This window comes from Xenopus tropicalis, chromosome 8 (genome assembly GCF_000004195.4).
Source record: "Xenopus tropicalis strain Nigerian chromosome 8, UCB_Xtro_10.0, whole genome shotgun sequence".
NCBI lineage: Eukaryota > Metazoa > Chordata > Amphibia > Anura > Pipidae > Xenopus > Xenopus tropicalis.
The window spans coordinates 90,893,934-90,920,679 of NC_030684.2; the positions used below are offsets into that span (position 1 = coordinate 90,893,934).

General features: G+C 39.0%; 2 protein-coding genes across 5 annotated transcripts in view; one reads left to right on the forward strand and one right to left on the reverse strand.

The window, feature by feature from the left end:
• The window catches only part of mia2 (MIA SH3 domain ER export factor 2), a 45,555-nt gene extending 41,085 nt beyond the window's left edge, over positions 1-4,470 (forward strand). For all 4 annotated transcript variants that reach the window (XM_012968599.3, XM_012968601.3, XM_012968600.2 and 1 more), the window contains 6 exons: positions 20-142; positions 684-842; positions 1,386-1,520; positions 2,789-2,835; positions 2,918-3,140; positions 3,936-4,470. In XM_012968599.3, coding sequence (XP_012824053.2) covers positions 20-142; positions 684-842; positions 1,386-1,520; positions 2,789-2,835; positions 2,918-3,140; positions 3,936-4,099 — 851 coding nt within the window. In that variant the 3' untranslated portion in view covers positions 4,100-4,470. The remainder of the gene's footprint in view (positions 1-19; positions 143-683; positions 843-1,385; positions 1,521-2,788; positions 2,836-2,917; positions 3,141-3,935) is intronic.
• A 9,213-nt stretch (positions 4,471-13,683) lies between these two features.
• fbxo33 (F-box protein 33) lies at positions 13,684-25,969 on the reverse strand. The gene is given in 5 exon segments (NM_001142195.1): positions 13,684-16,096; positions 18,174-18,859; positions 21,329-21,439; positions 25,117-25,633; positions 25,893-25,969. Coding segments are annotated over 4 exon segments (1,551 nt in total). The 5' UTR covers positions 25,599-25,633; positions 25,893-25,969; the 3' UTR covers positions 13,684-15,824.
• Between the last annotated feature and the right edge of the window lie 777 nt (positions 25,970-26,746).

The window sequence follows — 26,746 nt, forward strand, 5'->3', positions numbered from 1 at the left end:
TTCTCTCTCTCCCCTTCAGATAGCTCACCATATGGAATATCTCCCATTAGCAGACTGCCAGATAGCAGAGCATTTCTCTCTCCCCCAACCCTTCTAGAAGGCCCTTTGAGGCTCTCTCCAATGCTTCCAGGAGTAGACAGAGGTATGTGCTTTCCTGTTAAAGTCTGTGTCAACCACATAATTATTTTCCAGCTGTTGTATGCCATTGTCTGATAGGATTTCACCTTTAATCTAATTTTGCTTTGTATAGTTTTATAGTAACCCAGATGAGCTAAAGAAAAATATTGGGGAAGGTTGTAAAATGGATAACAGCAGACATGAATGAAATCTTGCAAATGCAAATAGACATTTATAAAGGATAATAATCCAGGGAGCTGTAAAAACACTGGAAAAATAGAAGAGATTTAGCTCAGAAATATTTATATCCTTAAAAATCTGAGATTTGATATTTATGTCTGGGCTTCAGTATCTAGTGAGGTGGGGTTTTTTAGGTGTTGCAGCAAATGGTTGGTTAGTGGAAATGAAAAGGTATAGAACAGGCAAAGTATGCATCTGTAGTTATTGCAAGATAGGACATTAAAGGGTACATATCAGTGAAAGGTGTAGTAATGGCATATATCTGTTGCTTGTCTTTATGCAGTTTATTTATGTATGTCAAAATAATTCACTTTCTTTTTAACAAGGTGTGAGACCTCCTGGATATTACCCAGCACATGGCGGAGTTAAAGAACGTGGGGACATAAATGCTGATCGAAAGGCAGATCAGCAGCGCACACATTCTGATGCTGGTTCTTTATCACCTCCATGGGAGAGAGACCATAAAGCCAGTATGCCACCACCAGGTAAAAAATATAGTGCCTTCTTTAAAGTGGGCAAAGTGACAAAAAAAATAAAATAAATAAATATAAACTCCTTGAAGGATTGTTAAATTGTCATATATAAGCTTCTTGGTTTAGCATGGACCTCAGGGCGCCATCCAGCTGTAGGATCCATTTGATGAATTCTTTTAATTTGTCCATTTAACGCAGTAGAAAAGTACATGAACATTATTTAAAGACAAGGACATTCAGGTGAAGCTTTGAAACACAAGATGGGGATAATATTAAAAACGCAAACCCTAGTCCCTTTCTTAATGGAATCCTGGTGCTTATTCATGTGGCAACCACTCAGTGATAAGGAAAACACAAATGCACATTGGAGCAAGTACAAAGTGTGTCCATATAGTTTTATCAGGTTCTGCCACCTTGTGCTTTTTCTAAGCCTTGGAACATTGGGATTTGACAGTGTAATGCTCACAGTTTTTTTTAAAACTTAAACAACATTGACCTTCAAATAGATTTTGGTGTATATTAATAATTATAATATTTAATGCTAAATTTTTCCAGGTTTACCATATCCTGAGCTACCCTTCCCATCTAGAAGGCCAGAAAGATTTTATCAATACCCTGTATCATCAGGACGATTTTCAGGACCAGCAGAACTCACTAGAAATCAGGGGATATCTTTCACAGATCTGCCAGGTATGCTACATGTAGAATATTTCCAGTATATGACTGCCACACTTAACAGTCAAAATTAAGGTTACAAGATTTTCAAAGTGAAATCTGGTGACACATGTTGAGGTTAGGCTTGCAAAGCACACCCCACAAGTTTTTTTGTAGGTCTTACCATAAAACAATAATACAACCAAGCCATAAAGTCAAGGTATATTTCATGATTACCAAACTAATCAGATGTGTAGCAGTATAAATACAGTGCTAACTTCATGTTTAATTTTGCTAGGTTACTTAGCAGTATAAATGCAGTGCCAGATTCAGGTTTTAATACCCTCAGAACTTAAAGCAGTATAAATGCAAAGGCAACATCATATTTAATGTCCTAGAACAAAAGGAAGGAAAAACCCAAATTGTCCAACTGTCCAGTTTCCCTCTTAAGTCAAAGACCCACTTGCAACAAGAAAGGAAATTATGTTATAGTTATTGCTAGCTTCATTGTTTATCAAAGTGAATATGATATCTCTAATCACAAATGTCCAGCTGGCCTGCTTTCCTCTATAATTCTCTACATCCCTCAAAAACCAAATGATATCTTATAGATAAAACCACATATTACATTTTATTTAAATATCTTTAAAAAAAAGTACTTCCCTTTCTCATAAAAACGTAAACAGGAGGATACAAGAGGGCCCCCCCCCTACTGCTAACAATGTGCTACCAATTAAAATAGAAGTAATGGGGTATCACCAAGCACAATTTTTAACCACAGTATTGAATTCAAAAGTTCCAAATGGTAAAAAGGCTAGTAGAATCAATCCTGGTACTCGGTTATACCAATATCCAGTGGTTTTCAAGATCAGTGGCATTAAATAAAGCCCAGTAGTAGACTGTGCAGCCTCTAGGTAGAATTGTAGTTCAACAATGGCTGTACAGGGATACAAACACTTTTTTGAAAATTACTCTCCCTGTTCTATGACCAGTATAGCTCCTGTGAGGGAAGCTTATTCAATCATATTTGTCACAAAGTTACTTATATTGTACTTCCGTTATGAAGTTGAATAAACAAGTAGCACCCAGGTTTCCACAGCATAACTAGTCCATAAAATTATACTTATCCAGTGTATGGCTGTATGGCTGTTAAACCTTCCAGGACATCAATAATAGTTCGTTGGGATACCAGTAGAGTCCCAGTGGCATAACAACCCTGCATCGGGAAATCCCGGAACCCTACCAAATTAAATGAGTTTATACTTGAATATGTGGATAACTGTTTCTTTCCTTCCATGGTTTAGATGGTCAATCAGCTAACACAATCAGGAATGGATCTGAAGATAATGATGTATGTATGCAGCCATGTGGTATAAACTTTTCAGTGATTCTCTGGAGAGGCAATATATGTAGTATTTCTGTTTATCTTGCAGACTTTACATGGTAGTTCCAACCAACCACTTCTTAAAGAGGGGGAAACAGCTGATGTACCACCAATGGCATATGCAGTCCATCCCCTTCCTCCAATGCGGGTTCCTTTATTACCAATGGACCCTAGAGGACCTTATTTTAGAAGACCTTTTCCAATGCAACCACCTCCAGTTGACATGTACCCACCACCAGAATACCCAGGAATACCACCAATTCATGCTACAAGTAAGTAGTTAATTGTTTTGCTGCTTGTACTGTTATGGTAAACCACACAACAGAAGCAGCATAGGTAACAGCTCTCTCCAATATCTCACAGAAATCTTAACATGGATTTAGTATATAGTTTAATTCTTCTACAGTTCATCTATTCTTATTCTTTGAAAGACAGTAACAGTAGGAGGTATAGTCTTTACTATAAAAATGGCAAGATATCCAAACTTGTATATCACATTTGCATTAAATGCACTTTGGTAAGTTTAGCGTGCATATCTCTATTTTATTGTATTTGAAGGGATGGTTCATTTGAAAATCATACGTCCTAACGCTCATCCAGGTTAAATAAAGTTGAAATCAGTTAGTTTACACTCTGTGTTGTCTCAAACACCTGGGATTAAGGGCCCTAAGCCCATGGGAACTGCTATAGTCCTCTTGTAAATGATTTCTTATTGAAACACATTTCAATGGGTGATGGGGGAATCATATTACTAAAAACCTGTGGTAGTGCACAATCCGTGACTGTGCCGTCGGTGTAGTCGGTTAATCCCAGGGTCGGTGACAGGGTAGCTCGGAAAAAGAGCTGCTGAGCTGACATCCTGGCATGATGGCTGGAACTAGGGGTAGACTACGTGTGCGTAGAGTAGAGCCCTGTACATCTACCAGTAATTATAAAGAATGATTGCTACGTGTATGGCCAGCTTACTGAAAGGAAATCTTTTAGCATTCCCTAATACAAAGTTTAGATGAAATGTGTCTAAATATTTTCAAGCTCGTGTTTTGCTTGTTTTTTTTTTCCTCAAATAGTGAGAAGTCCTCTTCCACCCCATCACTATCCTCCTTTCCCAATGCACGGGGATCAGTTTTTCCCACCACCACATTTAAGACAACCAATTCGAAGTGAACATCTTCCTGATCCTCCTCCTGTTGCATCTGAAACCCAAGAGAAGCCACCAGAACCAACAGCTTAATGTCATCTCTTGCTCCAGCAGTTTAGAAATCTCAAGAAATAATATTTATTTTTAATATGACCTGCTTTACTTTTGGTTTAGATTGATATGAGTTTAGAGATTTGTATAAAATGTTAATTTAACTTTTTGTGAATAATTGATATGTACATTAGATGCTATCATGCATGTTATTTTAATTTTTTTTAATCTGAGGAAAATGAGTGCTTGTTTTAAAAAAAAAAATTTTTACAGTGAGTATGTGAAAATGACCTCCGTGGCATTCATTCGCCAACCACAACGCCCTGAACTACACAGGGGAATGGAAGAGACATATGTACGCTAATAAAACTGGTTATGTACGCTAATAAAACTGGTTTATTTCACATAATGTACAATGGTTTTTAGCACTTTTCTTTCAAACTTTGAGAGGCTGAAATGCCATCATGAGCTAAAGGGGAAGAGCAGGATACCAGCAGAAAAAGTATGCATCTACAGTAAAAGCCTTAAATTTCGGCCTACACAACTGACTTGTCCCACCCCTAATAAGGAGTCATTGAATATAAGTACTAAACTGTACAAATGAATAAACAGCAAAAATTTCAGTGGAATAAAAACAACATTTATTGCCTCAAATTAAACAAATCAACAAAAAGCAAACATATAAGACAATACTATACCAAACAATGCATAGGTGCATCCCAGTGCCTCATGGTACCCACTCTCCTAATGCGTTTCGTACCATGTGGTGCTTCATCAGAGGAAGCACCACATGGTGCGAAACGTGTTAGGAGAGTGGAATGATGAAGCACCACATGGTGCGAAACGCTTTAGGAGAGTGGGATGATGAAGCACCACATGGTGCGAAACGCTTTAGGAGAGTGGGTACCATGAGGCACTGGGATGCACCTATGCATTGTTTGGTATAGTATGTCTTATGTGTTTGCTTTTTGTTGATTTGTTTAATTTGAGCCAATAAATGTTGTTTTTATTCCACTGATATTTTTGCTGTTTATTCATATGTTGATTCGGGACCTATCAGTGGGATATAACTTTTAGATTCCTTTTCTTAACCTAATTTATTATTAAACTGTACAAATGCAGTTGCCAATAGCAACCCATTGTGTTCATGCTCAAAGTTTGCTTTCATCTTGTAGTAGACTGGTTAAAACAAATTCCTAATTGGTTACTATTTGCAACTGCACTTGTACAATTTAGCACCTGTGTATGTGAATCAGCTTCATGGTGTCAAACAGTGCCACAATACATTTATCCTGTCTGTCCCACTTCTATCAAGTGATTATAGGCAGCACTCCATCTTAATTCATTAAAATGCCTTTATTGTCACAATGCCGGCAGCAGCAAAGTTTCGAGCCTAACTGTCTCTTTATCAAGCTCGAGCTTGGGGTGTAAAAATTGTGGGACTGACAGCATTTTACATTTCACCATTGAAAGTAAATAGGTGAAATGTGATTGGCTGTCGGTGGATCCGCCCAGTTTTTCTAACTTTGAACCATAAATGTGACTAATTTTTGCAAAGTTTAAATAAACCACAATTTTTTTCCATCACAGCATATATTGTTTTAAACTATTCTTGCAGGATTTGTTTTGCGCTGGCAGACCTATTTGCAGAGCTGAATGGCAGGCATTGCCCCCATAGTGTCAAATCATTTTATATATAAATAATTATAACCTGTATTGCACTCACAATTTTGAGCCTTAACATTTACTGTATGTACTGTAAAATGTTTTAAAGCTCAAATTTGTAAGTATAATACAGTACCAAAGGTTGGATTGGCCCTAACAGAAGGCTAAACCTTCAAGCTGGACTTGAACTGAGAAAGATTTACAGCAGAAAACAGAATTAACGCGTGTATTAAATAATTTATTTTATTTAAGGTTATTAACAAAACCCATAAGGTTAGTATGATAGCACTGAATTACAAAAGGATCCACAACAAGGAGTTGTATTGGATCCCTCCTTGGACATATACAGTGGCAAGAGCTTAACAGATTGCTCAAGGGGTAACGACTTTTTGGAGTGAGAACTGAAGTCCATCTTCACCAGGTGAACTGATTATGATGTAGAACCAATCGTCCGACATGTTCTTAGGTATTGCAAAACCGTAGATCTACAGCAGAACAAAATTTGAAAGGCAACATTAACATATTATAGAATAATAATATAACTGTGCAAATGTTTAACTATTCCCTTACTTTTCTGATTAAATTCAATATATATATATATATATATATATATATATATATATATATAAATATTGCGTACTTACCTTAAAGTCTGTAGCAAATGTGGCCAGATACCCATAAAATATGATGGTTGCAAGCCATTCGCTGATAACTCGTACAATATTGATGATCTGAAAGAACAATTATGAGTTAATTTCAACAAGAAAATGATTCAAGGTTGCACAGTGACAGGACTGAAACACACACATGCATTGCATTTACAGAATAATACCCACCAAAATTGCAAAACTGCCATAGCTATGATTAAAAAAAACATTAACTAGAACAAAGCTAATGATAGCCAAGAGTCAGCACTAAAGATTTGTAAAATTGGTAAGGTATATTGCAAGTCACCTGTGTGGCCCTGAAGCAATAGTACAATACACAGAATGAGTAAATCCACTCATACATCTGTCCATTTGCTGGTATGATCCAGATGAGCATAATATCAAATGTTCAATCTGAAACATTTATAAAGGAAAAATTAGCTCATGGCTAATGAAAATGTTAAATGTTTTAAAATGCTGACCCCTCTTCTCACCCACCTATCCACTATAACTAGATATAGAACAAAGTTGGTACAGGTATGGGACCTGTTATCCAGAATGCTCAGAACCTGGGGTTTCCTGGATAAGTAATTCCGTAATTTGGATCTCCTACCTTAAGTCTGCTAAAAAAATTACTTAATCAGTAATTAAACCCAAAAGTATTGTTCTGCCCCCAATAAGGGGTAAGTATATCTTAGTTGGGATCAAGTACAAGGTACTGTTTTATTATTACAGAGAAAGGGGAAACCATTTAAAAATGTGAATTATTTGATTAAAATGGAATCTATGGGAGATGGCCTTTCCGTAATTCGGAACTTTCTGGATATAGGGTCCGATACCTGTACAGAGTATCTATTAATTCAAAAGTAATATTAGCAGTAAAAAAAATACCTAGCGCTAATGCGAATATGGTGACCAATGATATGATCAAGCGCAAATGGCACTTGACTCTGCTGTCCTTCTCCGGTGGAGTCCTGTAAGATATCACTGTGTTTATTATAGTACAGGCACTTGCACAAACAGTGGCTGTCAGCACTCCTGCTATGTGCACTTTCTGGAACACCAGCACCTAAACATACAAATACATTATATATCAGTCAGTAAATCTATTATGTGTTTGTTCCTTGTTTTTAACACTTTATAGGACAGGAATGCATCATACCGGAAAGATATTCTCCAAGATGTATGCTTGACAGGTCAACAATCCTAGCAACAATAGGGCTATGTTGGCCCAGGTACGCTTCTTTACAGATTCAGCACTGCGATGTTTCAGCAGTGTATATCTGGCGTATATTGTGGCAGCTCCTAAGAAACAATATGAAATTAGTTAGCTTATTGGTGCTTAGAATTCATTAGGTGGGAGTGTAAGAATATTTGTAAAGCCATGACTGCCACTGATGAAAAATAATCTCAGAGACTGCTTGCAAGTGAATATTCCTGCTAACTAGCTTTTTATTTAAATAGTACATTTTCTTAATTCTATGTGTAGTACATACAACTCACAACTAGATTATTTCATATGTGTGTGTATATATATATATATATATATATATATATATATATTACCAGTTTTTGTTTTGGAATACCAAAAAGTTCTAAAATTTGACCGATTTGATCTATAAGGTCTTCTAACTGACAACCGTTTGGATGAGGCTCATTTGTGCAAATAGAAGCCTATACTTTGTACACTAATTCTGCAAACAACCACCACAGACAATCCTGCCACTTGTATCTAACTTGGAAGGCAGGAAATATGGACATTCCTTGTACATAAGAGTCAGGAGTCGATATTGTGGTAATAAAGGAATTATCATTAAAACCTATATCCCTAGACTCCATTATAAGTGATGTCCAGGACATCATAGCGAGGTGGGCACAGGTGTATAAGTTTGGAAGAGCGGCGGGTAAGGGTCAGGTGGTGGAGCAGCAGGTTAGGGTCGGGTGCAGGTTGACTTTTGGGTCGGGTGCGGGTTTCAGAGCACAGGGACCTGTGGCAATTTAACTAGGCTGGAAGGCAGGGTGTAAACTAAAATAAAATTATGGATTGTGTCCATTTTTTACAGCAGGGATCCCCAACCTGTAGCTCGCGAGCAACATGTTGCTCGCAGCCACTCTTGATGTTGCTCGCGTAGGTCTCCCAGCAGGTGTCCATTAACATCCACCCCCCTCAGAGCTCCAGTGTGCCATACTGCTTCCCATCTGTACCCTCAGAGCTCCAGTGTGCCATACTGCTTCCCATCTGTACCCTCAGAGCTCTTGTGTGCCATACTGCTTCCCGTCAGCTACACCTCAGATTTTCACTGGCAGAAAACATGCAGTGCCAGATTTCACACTGATATTTTGATATTATATAACATTTATATATAGTGTATATTCTTCTTCTTATTATTATTATTAAAAATTGTGTTTGCGCTACTGTTCATGTATTGTGTTGCTCGCGAATAAGTTTTGCAGCTGAATGTTGCTCACGGGGTAAAAAAGGTTGGGGATCCCTGTTTTACAGTATACACATTGCCTTCCAGGTTGTAAACAACTCTTATAAAGTTTAAGCTTGTTGGGTATCATGTGGGAGTTTCACATGTCTACAAACCAGATGCTGCACCAATCCATTAAAGTTGCAAGTGAAATCATTTTTCATATAGTTTTTTCCTACAACTTTGTCAAGGTTATTGCCAATGATCATCAGTGCATCTTATAAATACTGAGCAACAGAAAGCCTGTGGAAAAAAATCCATTTATAAATGCCAATTATTGAGTATAATGGAATTACAAAACAAACTAGAAAGGGAAGTTTGAGAACAAGCTTCATGTTGGTTTGAAAAACGTGAAGTCACTGAATGAAATCTGATTGGCTGTTGGCTCCGCCCAGTGACTAACTTTGCAAAGTTTAGGGACCCTAGGATTAATAGTTAAAGAACGGCAGCAGTTTAAATTTAAACCAATAAAAGTCAATAGGTGAACTGTGATTGGTGGTTCGTGGGTGTGCCCCCTCTTTCTAACCTTGAATCACCCAGTGACAAACAGTGGGCACCCTGGCATAAATAGTGTGTGAATTACAGCATTTTAAATTTAAACCAATAACATTCAATGGATGAAATCTGATTGGCTGTTAGTGGCCCAACCCACTTTTCCTATTTTTGAACTGCAGTCCCCCAGTGACTAACTCTGCAAAGTTTGGGGACTCAGCCGTAAAAATTGCGGGAAAAAAGTAAATAGGTGAAATGTGATTGGCTGTTGGTGGCCCCCACTTTTTTTTCTAGTTTTGAACCTCAAATACCCAGTGACTAACTTTTCAAAGTTCAACAACCCTGGAATTAATACTTAAACAATGGCATCAGTTTAAATATAAACCAATGAAATTTAATGGGTGGAAATGGATTGGCTGTTGGTGGCTCCACCCACTTTTCCTAACCTTTAACCTTAGCCCTAGTGAGAAACTATGAAAAGTTTGGGGACACTGCCATTAAACATGTGAGAATGGCAGCAGTTTAAATTTCCTCATTAAAATCAATTGAATAAATCTGACTGGTAGTGGCGAAATGTTTCACCAGGCATGGATTCGCAGCAAATTTCTGCATTTTGCCATTGGCGGATTGTTTCGAGAAACGGATGAAAAAATTCGCCGCACATCCAAAAATTGTCGCAGGCGTCAAAAGAATAGCTGCTCGACGAAATAATAGCCGCGGGCAACAAAATAATAGCCGCGGGCAACAAAACAATAGCCGCGCGACAAAATAATAGCCGTGGGCGACGAAACAATAGCCACGCGACAAAATAATAGCTGCAGGCGACAATTTTTTTTTGTCGCACAACATTTTCGACGTTTTGCAAATTTTTCAGCGTTTCGCGGATCTTTTGAAAGATTCGCAAATTTTTCGGCGAAGCGAAACGGAACAAATTCACTCATCACTACTGACTGGCTGTCTGTGGCTCCACAAACCTTGAATTATTGTCACTCAGTAATTAACTAATGAATTAATGAAATCTGGCTGTTGGTGGCTCTGTCCCCTTTTTTAACCTAAAAATGCAGTCCACTTATGACCAACTGTGGGGACCCTGGTGTTAATACTGTGAGAATGGCAGCAGGTTAAATTTCCACACTAAAAATCAACAGGTAAAATCTAATTGGCTGTTGGTGACCCCACCCACTTTTTCTAACCTTGAACCAGTTACCTGGTGACAAACTCTGCAAAGTTTGGGGTCCTTAGTATTAATATTTAAAGAATGGCAGCTGTTTAAAATGTAAACCAATGAAAGTGTATAAGTGAAATCACCACAAAAAGACAGGGGACGGGATCGCTTAGAAAAACACAAGCAACCTGCTCCGCTATAGGGCGAAGAAGTGTGGAGAGTTTGGGTGTTGTACCCCTAAAACTGTAGGAGGAGTAGCGTTTAGAAAATGGGGGGTGATAGAATAATAATAAGAAAAAGCTGAAGAATAAGCTGAAGTTGAAGAACAGTATGTTGGGTTTTTCAATCCAACATAATTAATTTGGTAACATAATAGATTATAGTCCATATAAAAATTCAATCCACACATAGACACAACAGTAGCAATAAAGTGTCAAGCAAACCTTTTTTTCAAGCCTTACAAAAATTGTATCCACCACGTAAGGACCCTGACCCATGGGTTTAGTGAACTGAAGTTCTGATCTTAAAAGGTGGTTTTTGCAAGTTGTTCAGCTGTTTGATCTGAGGACACTGGATGATCTTCCACCAGGACAAGGTTGTTTGCGGATCATTCCATCCCATCCCATCTTACAAAAATAACTTCTTCCTTCCTCCTCAGTGAAGAAATTGTTATTCCATCCTCTTGCTCAAAACCTTTGAATAAAAGAGCTACAGCTTCACAAACTAAGGGAAGTTAGTGCATCCACGTTTACCTTCACAGGACACTTGAATATTGGAAGTCAGACTAATTGTCCTTTTTGGTCACCATAATAATAGCCTGCTGGCTTATAAAGGACTATAGCAAGATGGATAGTACCAGCTATATCTCAGGCTTACACAGCAGCAGGCAGACCTACACCCTTGTCTCTTACAGCCAATTTTACTAGGAAATGTAGTGCTTCATGGGCTCTTCACCATTTGCCTTTGCTAGAGAAACTACTTACAAAACTGCTAAGTTTATTGCCTCTGCAGCAATGTCATTTGGTAGGTAAGTGCTACAAGCAGCAGCAAATAGGTAGGTTCCTGTTTATGTTAGTTACATCAGCGCTTTATTCCTGTTTTTAATTAATTGCTTATTTTTGACATTGTTAATTTTACATTAGCCTAGCCCATATTTTCTGGACAGCTTTGGCACATCTCAAATCATCTTGCAAGGACAGGCAGATCTGTATTCAGAAAAGGAGATTTTCCCTCATGTCCCTTGGCAGCACTTACTTTTGAGAGACCTTCTAAACAGTAGAAAAAAAAAAAAAACACTGCTCCATTCCTCAAGGAAAAGGAAAGGCTAAGTCACTGGGGGGTGTTAGGTGCTCCCCAGTGACTTTAATCACTTACCTTTTACCACGGATTGGTGGGGGGTACCTGTGAGTGAGTGTCTCCTCTTCTTTCTTCTGTCTTTATGCACTTGCGCAGTAGAGTGAAAAGAGCGAAAAGTCAGCCGGCCCCTGGAATTCAGAAGACAGAAGAAGGAAGAGGAGACAGTCGCTGCAAGTACCCCAGGCTGGTGTGGCTTTCTCCTAACAGGAACACCAGCCCGGCTAAAAGGTAAGTCACATTTGGCACCCCCCAGTGATTTTTCCTTCCCTTCTCCTTTAAAAAAATTACGGCATAGCCATAGCCCACATCTTCCCTATGGGACTGTTGTCGAACACCTTTTAGATGTTTGTGCCTCCTCCAAATTAAATACTATGAACCAGTATTTGTGGCCACCTTTCAGATGATTGAGCCTCCAAAGTAATACATGTATTACCTGTGCCTCCTGCCTGTGTGTACTGTGTTTGCTGCCTTACTTCTGTCTTGAACCGGTTTGGTCTTTAGCGATCCCCCTGGGTTAGTTCACTGTGAACTAAGGAAATGACATCAGCAGTGTACACTTGTGACCCTTCTAATTCTTTATGTTATACCCCAACCAAGATGGCAGAATCTGCTGTGTTGGGGTCCCAATATGCTGAGCTCCACTTCTGCGAGTGTCATTTTTAATGGGGTTATACTATTCTTTGATTGCTTAGCAAAACAGAATTATTAATGTATTGCTTTTCAGTTATGGCTAATATTAGTGATTTAAAAATCAGAATTTCGGCTCTTTAAGTTACCAAGGGCGGCCTTTTGCTTTTAGTTCAAGTTTCCCTAGAATTGAGTGCACAGTCAACTCATTCAGTATCAGTCTTGTCAATGAATGTTGGCACATCCTGGGGAGCGGCTTGTGCTAGAGATGTTCTTAACACTATGGGGCACATTTAGGAATGCACTAGCCTTCAGGCTCAAGCATTCGTATCCCAAAACCATGCAAGAGTTCCTAGATTTTAGGTGCCAAGCTTACTTTTTTGGTCAGGGAAAAGAAAAACCCGACTCGCATGAATTGGGCTATTCGGATGCAGAAACCACAGGTGAGTTTGGGAACTCTCACCTGGTTTTGTGATACAAAGGCTCCAGATTTTTATGTGTGACCCTATATCTAAATACCCCCATTTTTATCTACTGCTTAACTCAGTAAAGTTCTGCCAAGAAGTGATTAAAAAAAAGATGGTGATTAGGAGTTCTTTAGTGTATCCTCCAATGAAAGTACAGATAAGAAAGCTCTTTTTCTGTTTATATATGATTTGATAATAAAATATTACATTTAAAACACAAATGAATACATATAGTAAGTGATTTAAATAATTCTTCCATTTAACACAAATAAAAATGAAACTTTTCTATTGCAATCTGCCTTCTCAGGTCTGCTCTGCTCAGCCATGTTTTATATGTTCAATAAATTACTCCAAAGTGCCCTCTTCTGGTTTAGACTTAGCGATGAGGTCTTATGAGGAAAAGAAGAAAAAAAAAAAATATATAGTGTAATACTGTTATTACTTCACAATGTGCACTCTCATGTCCTCTCTCACCGTTTGAGTCGTCACGCATTAAAAATCACACAAAACCGTGCCTAATCCATTTATTTCAAGACTTCCTTAAGAAATTCAGGGAAGTAAATGCACCAACGTGTGTGCAAGCAATCCCCATGCAGTTAATGCTAGTAGAGTGGACAATCACTCCTGACTGTCACAATACGTCCATGTATGTGATTATTCCATGAAACCCAAGGTCGAGTTCAAGATCTAGTTGACCAGTTCTTTGTGAAAAAAAGGGACAAAATACCCAGTATTGCCTTTTAATGCTTTATTCATTGATTAAAAGAATATACATTTAACATAAACCAAACAGTATCAGTCATTTCAAACATACGGCTGGTTTCCTTGTTTTCTGTCAGGAGTTCCATTTTTTTTTTCCATTTATCTGATCACATTTATAAAGATAAAATTTTTACCACATCTGGCATTTCCCCCCACACACTGTGCCAGTGGATCTTTTATAGTGATGTACATATAAAATCTGCATGGTATGTGCTCACTGGAGACAAAACAGTGCACACCTGTCAAAGGTCATTTTTAAATATAAGATGGTAAAACCATTTGTAAAACACATATAAACTTTTTCCATAAATAGAATCATATCCGGACATCTGTTGCATAAAGTGATTTTCAAAGCTTATGAAAGAGCAGCCAGGTCTCAGCACTGCTGGGCACCCATGATGGCCACTTCAACTTTGTTTTTATTGCAGACTGTCCTTTTATCATTAAATGCACAACATTCGTACCACTTAAAACTGGGGTCAGGTGGAAGTCTCACAGAGACCACGTCCGTACCGCGGTTGCCCTGAAACAGTTAATTAGGCTTGTAAAGCCTTTCAGATATAACAAGATATTAAAACAAACTTCATGGAATGTTCTTCATGCATTATAGCAGCTTATACCAGTGATAGAACAAGCTTTTTCATTATCTCTTCCTATCTCTACATTCGCTAGTCACAGTGAAACAGGTGCATGTTAGTGTAGAGTTCTGAGGTTGTGACTGAGCCACAGCACAGCTGCGTACCACAGGTCGAAACTCGACCTTTTTATATTACAATCTAGCAGTATCTGGCCGGCCTGGTGATGGCTGGCCCCTGCCAGCATGTGGGCACTTCTTCAAATTTTTATTCTATTCTTTGGCAGCTGAAACAGGCGCTGACAGAGAAAATCCAGTGACTTGGTTGCCAGGGATCTCACGACTAAAGATTTACCAACACATTACTCTGGTAAGTTTGCTCCCTAAAACGCATTTACGTTTAGGTGGGATTAAATTAAAAAAAATCCATCTTGGGGAGGGGAAAAAAAAAACAAAAAAAGTTACAAACCCGCCAAATGGAACATATGTTCTTTGCTCCTTTAGGAGTTAAAACAATAGTTCAGATTAACATTGAACTGCACAAATGAACCAAAATTACTTACAATTAAGACTTGAAAGCTGATCTGAGAATATAGGGAATTAAACCAAGTACTTGATTTTAGGTCTGTTTTTTTAGGCAAGAAGAAATCGTTATCCCCTACAAAAAGACTGATTCAGTTTTTACTTCTTTACCAAGTAAATAGCAAACTCTATTATGCACACCCACTGGAATACAGGTATATTAAAAGAAAGAAAAAAAAATATTATTTGGCTCCTGAGCACTCCACTTAAACACATTGCAAAATGCATAATTACTTGGTAAAAAAAAAACAAAACAAAAACAAAAAACGCAAATGCCAAAGTTATATAGCAACCTGAGAAAAACTTGTAGTATGCTGTCATCATCAACATCTTTGCTAGCTGGTCAGTGGATCTGCTAGTCCAGCAAGCCCATATTTGAATGGAAAGGTCTTTAAAGGCTCAAAACTTATTAATCATATTGATTCATCTGCGCTTAGCCTCTCAGCTGTCTTCAAGTATCTTAACCTCAGAGATCTATAAAGATTTTCTAAACCCCTGAACATTAGTTTCATCTATGGAGAATCCTAACATTGGTCTGTAAAAAGGCTTAACAGCCTGCAACGAATACACAATCATAGGTCCCAAAGTTAATAAGTGCTCATAATTGCATTTGTACCACCTACTTATGCAGCGGGCTGCATATGCTTTCTGGTTAGATACACAGTTCTCTCAATAAAAAACTGCTGTATTTGGGGACCAAAAGTACTTTAACCGTGAAACGCCCTGAACAATGTCACTTTTGACTTCTAAACCAATACCCGACTTTCCTTTTTGATCAAGAAGTAGATACACACATACAATTTTATATAGCTAATACTGATTAAACACAGCACGAAGGATTAGTTCACGCTACTGAGAAAACATAATAGGACCCTATTTTGCATATGTAACCACAGGAAACCTCTAGGATAATTAAAAAAAAAAAAAAAGAAAAGAAGAAAAAACAAACAAAAAAATTAAATGCCTTCACTGAAGTTTTGCATCTCTCTGTAAAAATGGCGAGCAGGCTCTGTGAATACACTGAGCAACTCTATGTCCATGATTGCTCGCCAGGGTCGTGCAAGTCCAATTGATACCTGCTCTATAAGGTTATGTACTGGATCCACATCTTGATCTGCCAGCTCACTTTGATCAAAGTCTATGCTTTCTTCTGTTACTTCCAACATTTTCAAATCGGGTCCACGAAGACGAGCAATTGCTATTAGATTATGTGCCCAAACTGTGTATCCTGGAAAAGGGGGGGGGGGGGAAGAGACAGAGATAAAAAAAAAAAATGTATCAGTGTATGCATATTTTTATTATATGTAAAAGTATATTTTTGCCTGAATGGAGCATAGTATTACCTGGACAGCAAACATTTGAATAATCAAACAGAATTTTTCACTGTGGTGACTTTTTAGTGTCTTATTTTAATTAGAGACAGGTCATGTAGTCTCTATGAATGAGCTGATACCTGATCGATATAGTATAAACAATTTAAGCAGGTGAAAAGGCCAATACCTCTCAACCCTTTTAGTAAATCAACAGCAACACACCAACCCCTAATATCTGAGAAACGTGCACAGTGAAATCGCGCCACCGCATATGCCATCCCACCGCCGATTTACATTTTCGCCGGAGGGATGGCATTTAGGGGAGATTAGTAGCCCGAGACACGGGAGATTTGTTGCGGGCGACTAATCTCCCTGTGTGCCAGAGCCCTTACATTGTAAGCTCTTGCGACCAGGGCCCACTTCCTATTGTCTCCTAACAACATCCAATTGTAATTATGCATCTATTCTGCTAAAATGTTTCTCTGTATATGTAAATGGTTAGGTCTTGCATTTGTATCCATTAATTCTGAAATGCACTGTAAATAACGAAGGCACTATATAAAATAATATGTAAAAACTATTATTATAAATGAATTCTTTCTAGCGGAGCTCCCTGGTTAAAGGAGCAGTAATACAAAAAAAAAAAAAAAAATGTATCTAAGTATCAAAAAATTAAAATATAATGTACTGTTGCCCTGCACTGGTAAAGGCTGCGTGTTTGCTTCAGGAACACTACTGTAGCCATGGGGGGTAGCTATTCAAATTAAAATAGGGCTAAATGGCACAGGTTACATAGCAGATAAGCTCTGTAAAACAGCATTGCAATCTACAGAGTTCATCTGTATCTGCTATATAACCTGTGCCTTTCCTCTTTTTTTCCACCTTGAATGGCTGCCCCCATGACTACACAGCTGCTTGTTTATATAAATGATAGTAGTCTTTCTATAGTAGCCCCAAGGAGCCTTACCCTCTTACCACTGCTCTCAGCCTGGCGTTTTTTTTGGCACTGAAGGCCAGCCCAAATAGGCAAAAGCAGGCGGTTTCAGGCCGACCTCTAATCCGCTCCACTGCATGTGCCTGCAAGCAAGCACATGCTTTGCAGATTGATGGAGCGGCGTACAGGAGCAGATCCACAAGGAAAAAGGATAAAAACCTGGTTGCATTTCTGTGCACACCCTTTAATAATCAAGGATGTTGCTGCATTCAGAATCAACCAATCACATTGTCTCATCTCAAATTGTAGTTAATATTACACCTCTCATCAATTAAAGTGGCTCTGATTGAGCTCAGATAGTTTGGCTGTTCCTGTCAGGGAGGCCACCGAGAGCCCTACAGCAACACTAAGGCCTGTGACAATCTCCCCAAAATGCAATCCCACGGCGGCACGATTCGCTGCAGTTGCAGAAATTTCCTCTCCAGGCAACTTCCGCGACATCGGCAAATCGCGGCGCTGCGTATGCCATCCCCCCGACGATTAACATTCTAGCCGGTGGGATGGCATTTCGGGGAGATTAGTCACTCGCGACAAGGGAGATTTGTCGTGCAGCGACTAATGTCCCTGTGTGTCACAGCCCTAAAGGAACTGCAGGATTTCTTGGCAAGTACTGGTTGTTCCCTTCATGTGCCAACAATCAGTCTCATTCTTAATATGTCTGGGTTGTGGGGTAGGGTAGCAAAACCAAAGCCTTTACTTGCAAAATAAAACTAGACCGGCTAAAGTTTGCAAAAAGGTATACCATGTGTAATGTATTATGGTCTGATGAACCAAAGTTGCATTTATTTGGCCATAATTTCAAAAAGTTGGTTTGGTGCAAAAATAACAGCACATTATCACAACACCACCACCTTTAAGCAAAAGCACCAGAACTGTATCTGTAAAAATTTAATCCCAAGCAACTGTAGTTTTCTTTGCATTGGGGAAAAAAATGTTCCCCTAAGTGAGGTGACACATAACTTGAAGCACAAACACAACAAAATGACCTAGAACCTTACCATGAACAGCCAGAAGAGAGAGTCTCATACATCTCCAGGCCAGGAGGACCAAAGGATCTTCATTCCTATTGTCACTGAGATCTGGGAACCCAGACATATCATTGACATCATTCATTAAGATGAAGTGAGTTAGGAATGCGTCATACTGTCTAGAGATGAGGTCTACAACTGCTCCTGATACACATGTTATGTAGCTGTCAAAATGAATCCTCTCTAGCGGTATGCTGGGTTTTAGAATCCTTAACATATCATCACTCTTGACATCAAATGCCATCATGTAGACACGAAGATTACCACTATTTCTGGTTAGGGCTTTCCAATCTTCATCTTCTGGCATTTTATCCAGGGTCTTGTTTTTAAGTGAAGTGTTATGAACTAGAAGGGACAGTCTATGCAAAGGCACATGGTTGTTGTTAGCCAACACTCTTGCCATTTCTGCTGTGAAATCACAAAAGTCCAGAGCAAGTGAGCGAAGATTAACAAACCGCTCCAACTCAACAGCAGTTACCAGTGTGGTATTAGCAGGAGTGTGATTGTCTATTAAACTTAAATGTTCTATGGTGTTGGCAACTGGGTTAGATAAGGATGACAACGATGTTGGAGTAACAATCTCAAGCATAAATCCACACGACAACCATTTTAACTGTCTGCTGTTCCGCAATATTTCTTCAAAGAACTGCTGTATTCTGAGTGAAAAAATAAAAAAGGAGTTATTTTAAAGCTAGAGCCTCCTGCAGTTCAGGAAGGATTGAGATGTGGCATTGCAGGTGACAAAACTACAAAAAATTGCAGGCCTTTTAATTTAGAGGAAAAAGCAGTATAATGTAAGTTAAAAACCCTCCTTTTAAAAGGAAAACATTACCCCCACAAACAATGTAGATATCTATAAAAAAAATTACATAAAACAGCTCAAATTTAATACCCTGTGTCATCTAAAAAAAAAAACATTCATAAAAAAATATACTGTTTTAGCAGTATGTGCAATTGGTTAATCCTTAAAATAGAAGTACTAGGGGACCCCCCCTGGAATACAATTCACAGTGCAGACAAACAAACCAAGGACACACCTATACATTAGGTCAGCCAATTAATGGAAAAAGTTCTTTCTTTTACTCTCACACTACTTCCTGTTACCGTTAGAGCTGCATTATGTCCTGGCAGGTGATCTCTAAGGGGGAACACAGACCATTGCAAAATGGTGGCTCAAGGGAAAAGATGTAAAAGGGCAATATTTACTTATATATATATTCCAGTTTTGGAAGATTCTTTAATGGGCCACTTAACCAACAGGTTATATCATATTAAGTATTCATTCTGGGGGTATATTTACCTAATAAATGTGAATACAAATGCAAGTACCTATGCATCAAAAGGGGCAACATTTGCCCTGATTTATCAACCACAACAAACAATCAGAATATAGGGAGTTACAGGTGCTAACAACAATTTTGAAAAGCATACTTTTCCAGTCTTATGTGCTACTGGATACAGGAAAACTACACAAGCCAATGGCACACATGCATGCTAGGTCACATCAACTGATAACTGTACAAAGCAGTGTCTTTTACTCCCTCTTCAGAAAACATCACAAAATAGAGACTATAAGAAAAAATTGTAAAGGGAAATATTTACGGATATGCATATGCTAATTTAAAAAGTTCTTCAATAGGTCAATTATTGTATTAGGCACACAGGTTGTTTTCTACATTTGCGTAGTAATGGTGGTTACAATTTGTTTGGAATCTCAACTTAAATAGCACAAATAATGGCACTATATAAATTATAATATTGGGATGTACGAGTTATGCACGTGTACACATTTCTGTACGTGGATACAGATGCTTTTTCAGTTCAGTGATGCTACATATGCTTTGCCGTACCTGGAAAGTTCAATGGGTGGTAGAAATGTTTTAACAATTCTAAACAGGAAAATTCCAGAATTGGGGACCTTAGTCAGTACAAGCAGTACTGTGTTTTTAAATTCTTTTGACTAAAACAATCAGAACTGTGGCACAAAGCACAGAACTCTAGTTAAACCTGTGTATGTGCTACAGAGTCAGCAAAGCCAGTGAATGACTTGTGTGTCCAGTTGTGTTGTTCTTTCTAACCTCACGCTTATGCCTTACAGTCTGGGAAATAAGGTAGAAACACAACGACAGATGTTCTATATATATTAACTGCCTTTTAATACTTAAAAAAACCCCAAAAAATAATGTTTGCTTTCCATCAGTAAACTGCTCATTGCATCTAATAATAATTGTACACGGCTATAGAGCAGTGCAGCCGCTGTTACTATTTTGCCCACCCACATGAAATGTACCATTCAGCAGCAAAGGAAATTGTTCATAAGAGGTGGAATTTCCCTCAGATTCAGAGAATGCATAACAAGGCACACTGTATTTTGACAAGCATCACAGGACACAGAAGTAGTGTTGATCCTTTATATGGCTTCTGCATTACTAAACATGCCCATTGACAACAGACAGATTATTTGGTACATGTATAGGATCTATTGTCCAGATGCTAGGGACCTGGGGTTTTCTGGATAAAGGGTTATTTCATAATTTGGATCACTATACTGGTATAAGATCTATTATCCTGAAAGCTTGAGACCTGGAGTATTCTGGATAAGTAATCTTTCTGTAATTTGGATCTTCATACCTTAAGTCTGCTAAAAAATATTTAAACATTAAAAATAGGATTGTTTTAAGACCAATATGGATTCATGCAGGTCAGTTAGAATCAAGTACAAGGTACTGATTTATTATTACAGAGAAGGGAGATAATCCCTAAAAATGAAAATGATTAGCTTAAAATAGACTTAATGGAAGATGGTTGTCCCATAATTAAGGGCTTCAGGATAAGGGATCCCATGCCTTAATAACCAATGCTTAAATATTTAAGCATAAAAAAAAATATAATTGCTACCAAATGAATTCATGCAGTTTTGTTAGAAATAAGTACAAACTACTCTCTCTTTTTTATTTGATTAAAATGGACTATATGGGAGATGGCCTTCCTGTAATTTGCAACTTTCTGGATAACGTGTTTTCAGATAAGGGATCCAACCTTCTATTAATATTCTTCTCCACAATATATTTGGTCAACAGCATAATTTTACCATTAAGTATCACTTATCAATATTTGGTACTTACTGCCCGATTTTCTTCCCACCAGGGTCCACCTTATTTAGGTAAGCATTTGTTATGGTGCCATTTTGTTGCAAAATACTGATGTCACCAAAAAGGCTTAACTTCTGGAGGTTCCTACAGTGACAAGAGAAAAAGTTTAAATATGCCTAGTATCTGTTTTCCAACATAAAGTACTAACACTTTAACTCTGTTAAAGGGGTAGTCAAGTTTAAATATTTTGATACAGTAAGATTTTTTTGTGGTTATAAATGATTGAGTTTTTTGTTGCATTGCTCAAAAGAAACTCAATACACAGACATTTCACACACCTCAGAGTAAACCTAATTAAGTCACACATCTGTCCATTAAAAGTAAAATATATGTAATGTATTTATTTTTGGATCAGTCCCAAAACAATACCATATTCTACACAAGTTCTCGAGAGCGAGTTGCAGAAATTAGGACTTTCTTCAAATGGCAGAATTCTGCAATGCATTTTAGGAACAGATATTCTCAAATCATAAATCATTTCTTGGTAGCTTAATGCACAGAATGTCCTATATATATTGATAATGGGTGAGTGCAGAGGATATCTTGTTGCTTCTATGTATTTTGTGGTCACAACCTCATTGCACCCCTGCCTAATGGTTTAAAATTTATGGTTGAGCACAACTTTCCCTTTTTTTGCTCAAATCATAAAGGATATCCAATACTTAAAGGAACAGTAACACCAAAAAATGAAAGTGTTTTAAAGTAATTAAAATATAATGTACAGTTGCCCTGCGCTGGTAAAACTGGTAAGTTTGCAACAGAAATGCTACTATAGTTTATATAAATGAGCAGCTATGTCAACACGGGGGCAGCCATTGAAGCTGGGAAAAAGGAGAAAAGGCACAGGCACATAGCAGATAACAGATAAGCTTTGTAGAATATAATGGGGTTTTATCTGTTATCTGCTAAGTAACCTGTGCCTTTTCTCCTTTGAATGGCTGCCCCCATGGCTACACAGAAGCTTTATTATATAAACTATAGTAGTCTATCTAAGGAAAACACACCAGTTGTACCAGTACAGGGCAGCATTACATTATATTGTAATTACTTTTATACACTTTCATTTTTTAGTGTTACTGTCCCTTTAAACTGTCACTGCCCAGGTGCCTGTCCCACAAACCATTTAGCTTAGTGGTTATCAGCAAAAAAAAAAAAAGCAAAGACTATCTGAACCAGTTTGTTAAAAGCTAGACTGAGTGCCTATGTAAGGCACATAACGGTTTCTGCATTCTTTTTAATCAGTGGTAAAGTCTTTTTTTTTTCCTTTTCATATCCAAAACAGATATTCTGCCTACAGCAGAAAAATGCACAGTGCAGTCACCGCAGCAAGTAACGATAATGGTTCATTTTATCATTTATATTTTTCATAGTTGTAAGAAGTGTGAGGACCTCATTTATGTAAAATAGGGATGCACCGTATCCAGGATTCCGCCAAGATTCTGCCTTTTTTGCCAGGATTAGTCCGAATCCATGCTCCTAGCCGAAGGAATCCTAAAAAAATCACATGACTTTTTGTCTCGTAAACACGCAAGAATTTTTTTTTTGTTTTAAAAACTTCCAGAACCTAATTAGCATATACTAATTAGGATTTGGTACGGGATAGGTGGTTTGGCTAAATCCGGAAAAGTGAATTTCGGTGCATCCCTAATGTAAAACACCAATAAAGCCATTACCGGCCATTTAAGCTACAAGAATGGCCAGTTCTCAAATGAGCCCCATTGCATCTATTTTATTTAAGTTAATTTTAGCAGCGTGGATATCAGACATTACACAATAATATGCAACAAAATTGGATATTCAAAGGGAAGTGCACTTTTTAAGTATAAATAGATGAGACTATTATAATGGTGCCTTACAATCTAGAATTCCCATAGTGTATTTTACTCTCTTTGCCCTTTAAGTTCCATCTCACAGTTGCAGTTGGTTCCAATGATGTGCTCGGATGGGCACGCTGCAATAAGAATACCCTACAATACAATGAATCAACTAACTAGATTAATTTCAAGCACAGTATTAACGGAGATGTGATTAGAGCCTTATACAAAAAATATCAGAATTAGTGCTTTAGGATTTCCTGTCATTCTGTTCTACCAGCCTTTCCTTTTCAATCAGACACCATATTTTTCTGTACAGACTACACCAACTCCATTTCATATATTTAATTTCCTTAATACCTTTTAAGGCTTTAAATGGTCGTCAACACAGCTACACAAGGGACTGGTATATTTTGCAAACCTTGCGCTTTTCTGCCTGGCTGAGAGAAGCAGATCTGCTTCCGTACGCGGTGTGGATTGGTGGTCGGCCTGGAAAATGTTTGCTTTTGCATTTTCCAGGCCGACCGCCAATCTGCTCCACTCTGGCTGTTGCCATAACTTTTAATGCACGCAAACAGTGGCGTACAGAAGTGGATCCGCTTCTCTCAGCCAGGCAGAAAAGCGCAGGGTTGAGAGAAGCGGATTAACGCTTCATCTGCCCTTGCCCTTAAAAGTTTCCTCAGACCATAATATGTTTCCATTGGAGAGCAAGTGATCTGTTTGGGCAGAAAGTTAGGCCTGCAATTGCCACTTTACCCTTTTAAAGGAAAACGTAAGCCAAATCGTGAATGTATACAAGCTTGCTCTAACTGCAAACCTGGGACACGTCCTCTTAAAAAAAAACACACACACAACAGCCTTGGGTTTATTCTGCAGAACGTGAGCCAGCCGTTTTTACTTATTCAGATGATCCGCTGCGCTGCCCTGGGTGAGTGCATGTGCGGAACAGAAATTTCAGTACTGCACATTAGCAAACCTTTATTTCAATATAGGGAATCAAGAAGACTTCAAATGGATTTATCATGCTGTGTAGAAAAGGATTTTAGAATAACTGGGATTTTGGCTTGCACTGCTCTTTAAAAGCAGACACAAAATCAACAATCTAATATTGCTAATTAGCAATTAACTGAGACATGCTGCACAGCTACAAAAACACAGCTTAAGCTGCAGCATGCCACATATGTACCTACTAATTAACCATGCAAGATATGGCTATAACGTGTCCAGTTTTGATTATGCTGGGTTGCCATATTTCAATTAGTTTTATCATGCTTCCCCTATTAATAACATTGGCATTCAAGCACTGTTTTTAAGTGACAACTGTAGCAGCATACAAAGAAGAGGGCATAGACAGCACAGTTATGGGCCACTAGTTAAACAAGCATCAAGATTATTTTCCATTGCTCTGGTAACCGACCAAGTAGTTTAAGTGGTAGTAGTTCCATTGCTCTCACTAACGACCAAGTAGTTTAAGTGGTAGTAGTTCCATTGCTCTCACTAACCGACCAAGTAGTTTAAGTGGGGATTAGTCCTGTGCACCAAACATGAGCCAACCTATCATTGGAGCAGGCAGGCCAAGCACCCAAGCTAAGTTTCTAGGGGCATTGGCAACACTCTGAGGATGAAAGTCCTAGTCTGTTTGCTTGTTGGCTTTAGTCCCACTTCATTTATATAACAAATGACAGGCTCCTACTGGGATTCTGTGGATTCTGGCAAATGCCAGAGGGGCTGCTGTAAGATGCCATAGACAGTCACTATTTATTGGGCAGGTGGGGGCTGTTTGGGCCTCGGTGTCCATGAGTGCCTGGGCCTATTTTGAATCCCAGTCCAGGCCTGACAAGGTACATATGGCTAACACACAGTCAACTCAACTGAAGCGATAAAAAAGATCCCTGTGAAGCCCGTGGGCATGGCACTCCCGGTAGCAGATGTGCCCCCATCACTCACCTGTTATTCCTGACGCTACTCAGCACACACAGCACCAGCTCCAGGTAAGTGCGCAGTACATCCAGCCAGCGGGAAGAATGCTGCGCATCCGTCTCATTCCCTAGGCCTCCCTGGGCCCCGTCATCCCCCTCAGAGTATGCGGTGCAGCAGCATGAGGAGGCCGGGGGAGTCACGTCAGGCTCGGACGCCTCAGCAGTTGAAGAGCCGCCGGCCGTGTAATTTTCAGCGGCGAATTCCACTCTCAGCTCCCGCACGAATGCCCCGCATTTTCTCATGAGAAATTCAAGGCGAGGACGCTCCGCGGCGGACACTCGGAGGCCCAGGCGGAGTTCGGGCCACAGAGCGGGGTAGAAGAGACAATCCCGCCAGCGTGAACAGGTAGCGGAGGCCCGGAGCCGGTCAGAAGCCGGCAGGAACGAAAAGATATGGACAATTAGCTCGCTGGGGAGGGATGAGGCTCCCACATCCCCACAGAGAGCCATGGGAAAGCCGGGCACCTGGAGCACTGGGGCTGCGCCTGCAAAACAACAACATGAAGTGACAAGCTGAGCTGTGGGCGGGGCTCGGTCCGCCCAATCTAATCATGTTGTGGGGGGGAAGCGAGCTTGTAAAGCAAGCCAGTCAAACCTGCGGTTAGCGATCCGCATTTTCCAACATCTTCTACCTATAGACTTCGCCATTAGCAAATGCCACGGCCTGTAAATTCAAATACTACTGGAGGGCACAGGACTAGTCAGCCGTAGCCTATGGCCTATCTAGTGCCAGCCCTTACTTACCGAGCACACGGAAAGTACTTGTGAGTTTAGGCAACTGGGAGACAAAGTTGCGATTTTACGTATTTAGACACGTTCCCCAATTCGCTCACAGATGGTTTATTCCACGCACAGGGGCGGGCAGCGCTGCGATTTCAGACTGTACCATCACGCAAAGACATTGAATATGATGGGGATCTTTAGATACTTTGTCAAACATGGGATTCTTTTCCTGTTTGCTAGATGATGGACCCGCGCTTTAAAATATGAATACAGTGGCGATCTTGAGCTTTCAGGGGCTTAATGCTATAAACAAAGCTTTGAACAAATGGTAAAGTCTAGTTCTGGAGGGGAGGGGCTTGTCCCGGAACTTTCTTGCTGGGTGCTGATCAAGTTCAGTTTAGTTTAGTTGGGGTTGCGTTTGATGGCCACAGGTTGGAACCAAATTGCCAAAACGTAACCTGCCTAATTAAGCTAATCCAGACAAAATAGAGAATGCTGATCATTTACTGATAATTGTGTTTTGGCAGAGGCAGTTCTCTGTATTGTCTGTGGCAGGGTATTAAATGGTGTTTAGTAGCTGTGACAAGTAGCTGCTCCTCAGTATCTCTTTGTGTCTTTGCCCTATATTCCCACTCACACTCTTCATTTCTATGAGGTTTTTAGAAGTGTGTTTATCAATGGGTGAAAGCTACAGCTCACCATTTGAAAAATATATTTCTAAAAATCCCACAGGAATGAATAGAATGTGAGTGAGTTTTTAAGTATTAAGCTCTATGCTCCCATTTTGATAAATCTGCTATTTAGATTTCAGTAACCCTGTATTTTCTTATCTGGCAGAATGAAACCCAACTGATTCTTGAAGCTGTTGTATTCAA